The sequence below is a fragment of the Carassius auratus genome, chromosome 19 (genome assembly GCF_003368295.1).
Source record: "Carassius auratus strain Wakin chromosome 19, ASM336829v1, whole genome shotgun sequence".
NCBI classification, from domain to species: Eukaryota; Metazoa; Chordata; class Actinopteri; order Cypriniformes; family Cyprinidae; genus Carassius; species Carassius auratus.
In genome coordinates, this window is record NC_039261.1 from 28,991,445 (window position 1) to 29,001,798 (window position 10,354).

At 35.8% G+C, this 10,354-nt stretch overlaps 2 protein-coding genes across 3 annotated transcripts; both read right to left on the minus strand.

The window, feature by feature from the left end:
• Positions 1-1,512: 1,512 nt before the first annotated feature.
• Positions 1,513-2,878, minus strand: apoa4a (apolipoprotein A-IV a). The gene is made up of 4 exons (XM_026290074.1): positions 2,735-2,878; positions 2,546-2,600; positions 2,295-2,445; positions 1,513-2,211 (listed from the first exon to the last, which is right to left on the minus strand). The coding sequence occupies exons 1-4, from the start codon at positions 2,861-2,863 to the stop codon at positions 1,644-1,646; spliced, it is 903 nt and encodes a 300-aa protein (XP_026145859.1). The 5' UTR covers positions 2,864-2,878; the 3' UTR covers positions 1,513-1,643.
• Positions 2,879-3,729: 851 nt separating this feature from the next.
• tomm40l (translocase of outer mitochondrial membrane 40 homolog, like) lies at positions 3,730-8,781 on the minus strand. 2 transcript variants are annotated; one of them, XM_026290077.1, is made up of 10 exons: positions 8,627-8,781; positions 8,009-8,214; positions 7,328-7,395; positions 7,142-7,234; positions 6,908-7,009; positions 6,702-6,807; positions 6,452-6,574; positions 6,015-6,091; positions 5,815-5,917; positions 3,730-5,102 (listed from the first exon to the last, which is right to left on the minus strand). In XM_026290077.1, exons 2-10 carry the CDS (start codon positions 8,211-8,213, stop codon positions 4,963-4,965), a joined length of 1,017 nt encoding a protein of 338 aa, XP_026145862.1. In that variant the 5' UTR covers position 8,214; positions 8,627-8,781; the 3' UTR covers positions 3,730-4,962. The 2 variants fall into 2 exon arrangements, with proteins under 2 accessions (XP_026145862.1, XP_026145861.1); XM_026290076.1 differs by having other exon boundaries at positions 8,009-8,270; positions 8,627-8,780.
• Positions 8,782-10,354: the final 1,573 nt, after the last annotated feature.

Here is a 10,354-nt window from a genome sequence, read left to right on the forward strand (position 1 = left end):
ATTGATGTTACTGTAACAAAACAAAAAAGACATTTGTTGCAGCATAATTAATATTTAATTGTTATGCAACAAGACATTTGCTACTATAAAGCATCTTGGCTTGCATGATTCAAGGATCAAAGCTTATCATTTATCTCTCTTCTAGTCATGATTTAATCACTGTTTCTCATTCACCTCATTTGGAAGGAGCGTTGTTAAAATGGAGCTGTAACTTTAAGCTCAGCAAGCTAAGAACACTTGACTCATGTATTTCATGTGCCCATGTATTGTTGGCTTCTTTGAATAGATTATATTATTTTCTACAATACATCTGTTTCACAGTTACCAATCAATTATGGGAAAATGTCGTTGCGTTTTAGACTAGAACAGGATAAGATAATCATGTCAGCAAATCAGAATCAGTCTATTATCTTGAGCATTTCTTGCATGAAGAGTTTGTGCAAGAGGACTGTGATAAACTCTCTTTATCTGTTTAATAGGCCTCAGTTGAAATATAAATATATATCAAATGCGTAATTGACAATGCATCAGTTTTTTTACATTTAAAAACATTACATCACATTTAGTTTTATATTGTTGTTATTATTACCTAAGATATTATGCATATTATTTAAAATGTAAAGGTGCAAACATTATACATTTTCACAACTGTAATTGCTCTTTTAATGTTTCAGTAGACCAGTTTTATTTTTCACAGAAAATAATAATGTCAAGTTCTATAGATTGTGGACCGACACACTTTTATCGAGGCTATTTATCTTAATTGAAATGTTACAAAAAGTAGGGTTCAAAGGCCACATGACCTTAAGATTGAAGTTTTAAGTAAAACAGCTGGGTGCTTGGTGACAGGGTGTCGTCAAAATGATCAGGATTTGAACCCTTGCTCTTTTGTCTGTGGCTCTAAAGACTGGAATACACATGATTTTCATACTGATATTAATAATAATTGGACACGTAGATGCTAGTTGCTGAAGGTCAGAGCCAATCTGCTGATTTTGGGCAGAGCTGACAGTAATCTGCATAGTGTGTGATGGCCACAGACTTGCCTTATAACTTTTAGTGATCATATTTGGGTTGCCAGAATTAAATACTTTTCTGCTTATAGTGTACACACACTTATTACATAATCCATCCGTATAGTATGTTCATAGTACACCTATCTGTATATCATGCTGATAGAATTTAAAATCTGTAAACTATGAATATTACCACCTTATTTGTATATTTATTGTACATTTGTAACATATTGTAAACACTGTATATCCTGTACTTACTGCTTATTGCACTTCTGGTTAGATGCTAGCTGCATTTTGTTTGCTTTGTACCTTACATGTGCAATGACAATAAAGTTGAATCTAATCTAATCTAAAGTTAAGAAGCCTCACACTCATTTCTGCAATTAAAATCGTGCAAATGGACACCAGTATTACAAATATACATAGTGTAGTATATTAGAGATAGTGTTTGTGTTGTTTTGAAAAACGCTCACACAATTGGAGTGACCACAGCATGATAAAGGAGTGTTTGTGCTATTTTATTACATTTTTATTTTTTTGGAAAAACATACATGAGCAACAAAGAAATATACTATGTGAAACCCCCAGTGGTAAAAGAAGTGTCCTTTAGCATTTCTCAAAAGTCTTTTAAGACTGCTTGTTCTTGGCAAAGGACTCCCAGAGAGCTATTAACTGGGCCTTCAGGTCCTGGGCGTATGGATCCAGTTTGCCGAGCTCCTCTGAATAGGGAGCCAGATTCTTCTGGAGCTCCTGACTTCTCTGGGCCAGCTGACTCTGAAAGGTTTGGGCTAATGGTGACATGCTCATCTGAAACTCCAAAAAGTGCTGGTCCAGTTTCTGCTTCAGCTCCTCGGTTTGAGGACCCATCTCCATCAAACTTCTTTCCACCTTGGCCTTCAGCTCCTCGGCCCCCTGGACCAGAGCAGATCTCAGGGCCTCAGAGTTCAGGGCCTCTGCAAATGGAGCTGCATCCTTCTTCAGCCGCTCAACCTGCTCCTCAATATCACTTCTGATCTCATCAACGTAAGGCTTGAGCTGGGACTGCACAGATGTCATTTCCTGTTCCAGGCGCAGTTTCAGGCGATCTGCTTCTTGGGAAAGTTTGGCCATCAGGGTTTGAGTCAAAGGAGTTACTTGACTTTGAATGGCCAGGGTGTATTTGTTGATGGCATCTGCACTTTGAGAGATCCTGTCACTGAGGAGAAATGGAGATAGATGTTTGTGTTTATCAAAGTTGTTTTATAGCCAGTTTATCACTTCATCATCTTCTATGCTTACTTGATTTCTTGACCCAGTTCTGAGTTTCGGATCGTCTGCAGGGTGTCGTCAGCTGTGAGGGTTGCCTGAGACACGTAATGCCAGAAAGCGTTTTTCACCATATCCATACTGGGGACTGACTCGTCCTGCCACAACATACTGGCATGACATCCTAAAGGATTCATCATAATTAAAATATATTAACTGGTTATATTTTCTGACCAGTTTTGAGAGCACCTCCAATTTGTTTTCAAACACTCGCAAACACTTACCAGTGAAAACTGCAATGACAAACACTACAAGGACCTTCATGATTATGCGCAGACTCTACAAGAAAAATAAAATCATTTTGTTAGGCAAGACCACAATAAATATTTTTGACTAGCTTGCATTTAAATGAAAAAAAAAAAAAAAAAAACTCCTAAGTATGCATTAATTTGTGCTTTTGTCCAGATCCTTACCTTTCTCTTGTCCTCTTCTGTGTGTAAGTGTTGAGAAGGTAACAGCACTGTATTTAAATGGGTTTCTGAGCTCTGATAAAGGCAGTAAAGTCCAGAAGGTAGTGCCCTGCTGTCAGCTGTACATGCCATGTCACTTATTCCACATCATGAAATCAACCGAACCGAACTGAACTCAGATCTGTGACTCACAATTATTCCTGCAGAGTCAGAGGAGTACTGTATAACAAGCTAATTTAATGTCTATAAAACTTTCAAATGAAGGAAAAGGGAAAACATTTTTAAAAATTCCTGTATTATTAGTTTTGGTTTAAAGTATTGCTAATGAAAATTGTCTTCATTATTGGGGATTTTTTTTTTCTTCTTAAAACCATGCCAGCTCCCATGGCTATTTTATTAAAAGGACAATTTTACTGTAAAATATTTTTAATTTAAATGCATTTTTACAAAAATCTCAAAAATTTTAATTGGTTGAACTTTGTTAAAAAGAGTGTTAAGTGAATAATAGTAAAAAAAGAAAATCCCTGATATAATGTGATGTAATTAAGTAAATGATTAATGAGGAAACAGCATAAGGTTACTACAGGATCTGCAGACAGGTGTTTATTGGTTTGATACACAGTCTTGAAAGAAAAAAATCAACGGTATGCCAGTGAGGTAAAAGGTTACATCCAGTTACACAAAACCACCCTCCAGACTGTTCGCATCTGCACTTATCAATCACAGAGAACTGACCCCTGAGCTTCTGTCTTATTGATTCAGTTGCATACCGGTGAACAGCTTATTATGGCTGCATTCATGCAGAAAATATGCTGTATTTAACATCACTGTTGTTCAAATCATCTGTTCTTAAATGGCCACATTATGTTGATTATAATATATGAATTTAAGGTAGAACTCAAAGGGAAAACTTTGTAGTTTTCATGTTATGCATACTAAATGGTAATATTATTGCATTTTAATATTTGTCAATAAAATTACGGTTCGGTAAAAGAAAATTACATTGAAAGTAGTACGCTCTCACAATCCTTCAAGTGCAGAGGTACATCGCTGTCTTTGCATGTTGGTCTGCACGTATTAACGTAAGGATGTTGTAATGATGATTGATGAGTCAGGTATTAAAGAGGATCCTTTTGGACATTGCCCTCTTCATCACAACACTTATCTGCATTTAAAAAGAGTCTGATATCTGCTGAACATGCAATCACTCAGAAGGAACCAAGGGACATGGGGCAACTAATCTGTTTTGTATTTTTCTGGCATGTATTAAAAAAAAACAAAAAGAACAAAAACACACAGGGTCAATGGGGTTGGTAAAAAAAAAATGACTGTGTTAATGCTAGTAAAGCAATCATACCAGCTACAGGCAATATTATGACCATTCAATGTGTCTAATTTATCATTTATAGGGTTTATACTTAATCATACTTAAATAATACACACACTATACTTGGTGTGGAGAGATTATTAGGCAATACACATACATATTTATAAAGTGTTTGTGAAGGCACAGTATGTGGTGGGAAAAAAACTATAACAGTGTGGCAAAATACCATCATAAATTTCAGATTTGGTCATAGAATAGAGCACATGATTTTATTTCCTTCTTTTCTTGTTTATGTTTCTAAATGCAATGGTATCAGACAAATTTATTAGAAAAACAATTCTACCTCTAAATAAAAATATTTACACCAACAAAAATACATTCATAAACATGCATCTCTGTTTGCTGGACAGATATATGTTTGTTTTAAGAATTTATCCATGTTTCACAATACTTGCAATGCATATATTTTATTTCTATAGGTATTTATATGAGTACAGAGATCCAGCAACATGATTAAAATCATTGTGAAAAAAATCCCTACTCATTGCGTAGGGAAAATAAACAAATCCAGAACTACTACTTCAAACACAAAACAAAAAACAAACAAGGAAATAATATATTATAAATGAATGTAAAAAATAAAATGAAAGGCAAATTGTATGTGTGTATTTGCTCTTGGTTTCTGTTATAAATGCATCAAGCAGTAGTGATGTTTTTAAATGTATGTTTTTGGATATACTGGAATTATCACTGCAAAAGTTGGTCTGATACATGGAACTAACAAGAAAATATGACTTTATTTTGCTTCATGTTTACTGACTGATGTGGATAAATATGCAAGTGTGTCCAATCTTTGCTGTTTTACCAGCAACAGCACTGGTGTGTAAAATGCATCAAGGAAGTATTAACCAATGGTGATGCCAAACCCACACTGGAACTTGCTTTTTCTGTGGTTGAGGAAAGCGCAGAGGGCCAGTGACAGAGGCAGAGGCTGCAGCTTTTTTTCAAGCGTGGCTCCAACCACCCAGTTACTTTCTAAGGATCCTACAGAGAGAGCGAAAAATTCATATCCCATACATTTTAACCAAAGAAATCTCATGCAGATTGCACAGACAGGATAAAAAATAAGGTATCTGTGGTTATTCATTGGAATATCAGGCAACACTCCTTGAAATGACACAAATGTTTTAAATAAGATTGAAATGGAATGCTGCTCAATGAACGATGACACAATTACATATTTGTGACTAAAATAGATTATTTATTGTTATTTAATAGTATGTGAGTGAATAAAAAGACAAAAGTTGAATACAATTCTCTATTTTTTTTTTTTACTTCATGAAAAGTCTTAATATTTTGGGCATGTATATAATTAAAAGTCCTGCATTATTTTCCTTCTTTTTTTTTGGGTTACATAAATTGTATCTGACTTTTAATTCAATGTTTAAAAAACACAATATTCCATAATTATTAAATACAGTTTGAAGCAGAAATATTTAAAACCTAGTGTACCCTTAGTATTAATTTTTTTAATCAATTTGCTTGTAAATGCCACCTAATATCACTTTGTTTAAGGTAAAAGTAATTACTTTTTACATTTATATAGAGCCATTTTTATTAAGTTCTTTATGCACTTCATTTATTTATTTTTTACTTAGGAGCACATGTGCAATTGTTTAATTCATCATAACCCTACAAGATGATAAAATGTTGTTGATTGCTGTCTGTATGTACCAATGCATACATATTTACTAACCTTTAAAGACCAGATCAGCTTTGGGGACGTCCAGTTGGTATCCAAATGATACACTAGTGTCCTGCATACTGGTGCTTGCTTCAAACTCCACGCCAACCTGCAACTAATGCCAAACAACAAAAAGTCATTATAAAGCAACAAAACAAAACAAAAAAAATGAACAAATAAAGACATGACTCACTCTGCTAATGGACATTTACCTGATCATTGGCTTTGTGGTAATACGACCCATGAGCTCCGGCTCCTCCTAGTGTCAGTGTGGCGATAAAGTTGCTGCCTGTTTGCAAATGCCCATTCAGATTTTTACAATTTGGCAACAAAACTTACAGACTATTTATATATTTATATATATATATTATTAATATAAATATTGCCCTTTAATTATCTGTTTACAATATCTATTTTCTTTGCAAATTTTATTGCATATTATATTTAAAAGGCTCTATTGTTATTTGAAAAACATAGAAAAAAAGAAAGAAAAAAGAGTTGTTTATCCAGATTAATGTGGATGTAGCCTAGGAGGGATCTTTTCAATTTACTTTGTACTATAATTCATCACTATGATATAAAGATTCAATTATCACGGCATGGAAATTTGATACACCACCAACCTAACCACAGTTCTTTCTGTGCTTACCTGTATACCGGCCCGCCAGAGACATGACTGTTCCCTCCTCTCCGGGCCGTCGGTGGTACACCAGCTCTCCTCCTAATGCCAGCGACGGAGTGACAGACTGGAGATAATGAGCTATAACAATTCCTGAGAGAGATGGAGGGACAGAAGGAGAGAGGAACAGAGAGTTACCAAGACTAAGAACAAATAAAGTTGCTGAAATAAAGCTCAAATTGAGGCACTAATAATCATGGATGAAACAGAAGACAATTACCTGACCCAACCAAGACGTCTGGGTTGCCGAAGGTCACAGCAGCAGTGAAATCTTCTCCTTTGAATTCAGCATCTCCTTGCCAGTTCACAAACTTCTGCTGCTGAGTCTGTTTAAGACAAATACATCCAGTAATGCATTAACACATTACATCACAACTCAACTAATCATAAAAACACAACATATAGGCTCTTTACACAAATACACACCTGGAATGCAAATTTCGAGCGCACTCTGTCTGCGATCTGATGAATAATCTGTGCATTTAGGCTCCCTGTGTTGTCCATGTCACCAACTATGACGGGAAAGGCCTGATAAAAAAAAAAATGTAGGTAAACTATAAACATTTAGATAAATGGCACAAAATCCTTTTTTAAATTAGACTTTCAACAGCATTTGTTCTGGGAAAATATATATTTATATCGCAAGCTAGATTTGTGTACCTCTGCTGGTCCTGTTTGTTTGGTCCCCACATAAGTAGCTCCAAACCTGTAACTGGAATCTGCTAGAGTGCTTAACAACACTGTGTGGTTGACCTACGAAATACAACAAGGGACGATGGTGATGGTCAAGAATACTTCCTTTAAACATGGCTCAACAAAATCCACCGGTGGACACAGTGGACTGACCTGGAAGTGGTTGCTCAAGCCCTTGTTCACTGTTAGTCTAACACCCTCCATCTGCACAGGAAACACCTCTGAGGGACAAACAGACATTAGTGTAAGAGTATAAGAATTTGTAATTGTGTAAATCCAAAGTCATACACGATACAGCTGGATTAAGAATAGCCTTTCGATTCCAATTCATTTCTGTGTCACATTTACATTTAAAGAAAGATTAAAATGGAATGAAATCCCCAAAATAAGATTTTTTGGTAATACATTTTTCAGTATAAATCAGCCATTAATGTAAATGTTACCGCAGACGTAGGCCTACAAAAGATGCATTTTTTTTAAACATTTTTAATGTTTAGCAGGGATAGATTTATATGTCCAGAAATACATTAAAGACTGTAATAATATTAGTATTAAAAGAACGGTTTTCTTTTAAGTGTTATTTATTTCTGTGATGGCAAAACTGAAGTTTCAGCTTCCATTCCTCCAGTCTTCAGTATCTTCTAATTCTAATAATGATTATTTTTGCACCAAGGACTTTTCATAAGGTCAAAGGGAGTTCAAACAGCTATTATTTGAAATAGAAACCTTTCTAAAATTGTGTCTTAGCGGTCACTTTTGATCAAATTCTTATGTAACTTCTATATTAACTACTTTGTTAATAATTTTTATTCCTATTTTTATTCATTTTCTTACCTTTGCATTTGCGGTGGCACTCTTCAAAGCCACCGGGGTTTGAAAGAGAAGGTTCGGTCTCCTGGAGCCCGGATGTAGAGCTGCCAGGCGCAGAGATGGGAGAGACGGAGGGCATCGTGAATCCTGGAGGTACTGACACCAAACCTGCTCCACCTGGCCCTGGGGCAGGAGGGCTGGGGGCACTTGCAGCCAACACACTGCCCATTCTTAAACAGGACAGAGGAGGACAGCACGAGAACGCAGATGGAGAGCAGATTGTTATCTGAAATGTAATCAGTAGTTTTCATTTGTGAATGATAAACATGCGTGTCATATTTAGGCAGAAAGTCCCTGAAGGCCTTTTGCATAAAGAAAATTACTAAAGAACTGGATTTGTACGATCAGAAGCAGTATGCTGCTGTTGTTTCGTCAAGCGTCCATGTTCAAATTCAACGCATAATCTATTGACAAATTAGCTTGAAAGCTAAAATCCACACGATTTTTGTTATTCGTGAGACACTACAGACACTGGAAATATAAATGCTGTTTAGGTTTAACAAGGAGTGATATTTCTAGCTGAGGAGTGCTTTAGATTTTTAGAAAATATGCTAAATAACAATGAATCAAATGACAACTCACGTTGAGCTTCACAGAGGACGGTTCTCCAGATTACAAAAACACGTGTTCTAACGATGTCCGTTTTTTTAATGATTCATTCTGTCAGAGTCGGATCTTCTCAATGAGTCGGTTGAATCGCTTCACAAAACCAGTCTCGTCTAAATGGTAAATGGTAAATGGACTGCATTTATATAGCGCTTTCAACAGACCACATGGCCATCCAAAGCGCTTTACAATTTGCCTCACATTCACCCATCCACTCACTCATTCACACACCGACGGCGGTGTCTGCCATAAAAGGCGCCATCCAGCTCCTCGGGGGCAGCTGGGGTTAGGTGTCTTGCTCAAGGACACCTCGACACTTGGTCAGGTGGAGCCGGGGATCGAACCACCAACCTACCGGTTTGTAGACAACCTACAACTTAAGTACCCTACAACTCTCGTAGAGTAGGACAGATTGCTTCATGTAAGAATCCGAGCAGTTCTCATGTCAATATGAGTATATTTTAACGTTAAGTTGTATTATGTCTTCAACAAACTTAAAACTAAAACACCCTCGTTATAAAATGTGATAGAAATAAGTTTATGCCCAGCGATGACGCAATGACGTCAATACGTAAAATAATTCCTGAGTTCATTCAGATGAACTGTTCAAAAGAACCGATTCATTGAAACGAGTCAAACTCCCCTTACGCCTTTACCCTGTAGCCCTCCTACTTTCAAGTCGACAAAACCAAAGCTAAATGGCTATTGGTCGGTTTACCTGTCAATCACTACGTTAAAATGAAGCGGGTTTGAAAGAGCAAACACAAAGTAAAAGGGCATTTGAATGAAGGTCAACGAGTAGGCGTTGGAGGTTGCTTGGGTTCCCATAAATCGAACCAAACAGAACCAGTTATTAGATTTATGCAATGGATGCTTAGTGTCTAAATTAAATGCTGAAAACCCTGGATTAGGCAGATTTGTGTAATAACCAGTCATTTTAAAACTCTCCTCTAATAAACAGCTATGTGTCCAATTAGTAAATAATAATAATGAAATAGGCATATAATAAATAATAATAACAACAATACAGGACACAATTTAATAAGATTTATGAACACATTCGAGTGACAAATTTATGTTCAAATTGAAGAAATCAGAAAAATAAACCTAAAAAAAAAAGATTCACAAAAAATATTTAATACAGTCAATTCAATAAGAAGAGTTTACCAATTTAAACTTTAAAGTGTTTCCTCTGGGAAAGAAAAAAAAAAAAAATACATCCCTGATATAGATACTTTTCCACACTCCCAAAGAAAACCCCTACTGTTATCACTCATATGAATGTATTGAAGATTGGGACAGATGGCACATTCATTCTTATTCAAGTTACAACTATAACCACAAGCTATATTCAAATGAAATAAACAAAATATAAATCGCTCACAAAAAGCCGCACAGTCATTAGCATTAGACCATTCTTGCATCAATAACAAACAGGGTATCACACATCATTTTTTTTTTGGAGAACCCTATACAAAATTCACATTAAACGACTGTCCCTATATCATCTGCTCCTCACTTCCATTAACTGTAATAAACCATATAAAACATAAGGGAAAATTCACAGCTCACCACTGCATGACAGAATGGATAAAGAATGAAAGTTTGTCCACTAAAATATGATTCCGAAATATGCTAATTGTCTTACACAAACAAAAATATTTTCAGTAGCACAGCATCATGAGCAGAAACTTGCATTCTGGC

What these genes read in the sequence shown, in the direction of transcription:
- apoa4a (XM_026290074.1), bottom strand. Translation starts at nt 2,863, where the DNA reads ATGGCATGTACAGCTGACAGCAGGGCACTACCTTCTGGACTTTACTGC. An exon ending in CAGAAGAGGACAAGAGAAAG is followed by an intron (nt 2,601 to 2,734) that starts GTAAGGATCTGG and finishes TTTTTCTTGTAG; the next exon opens with AGTCTGCGCATAATCATGAA. An exon ending in TGTCATTGCAGTTTTCACTG is followed by an intron (nt 2,446 to 2,545) that starts GTAAGTGTTTGC and finishes TGAATCCTTTAG; the next exon opens with GATGTCATGCCAGTATGTTG.
- tomm40l (XM_026290077.1), bottom strand. Translation starts at nt 8,213, where the DNA reads ATGGGCAGTGTGTTGGCTGCAAGTGCCCCCAGCCCTCCTGCCCCAGGG. An exon ending in AACAAACAGGACCAGCAGAG is followed by an intron (nt 7,010 to 7,141) that starts GTACACAAATCT and finishes TTTTTTTATCAG; the next exon opens with GCCTTTCCCGTCATAGTTGG. An exon ending in TCTGGCGGGCCGGTATACAG is followed by an intron (nt 6,092 to 6,451) that starts GTAAGCACAGAA and finishes ATTTGCAAACAG; the next exon opens with GCAGCAACTTTATCGCCACA.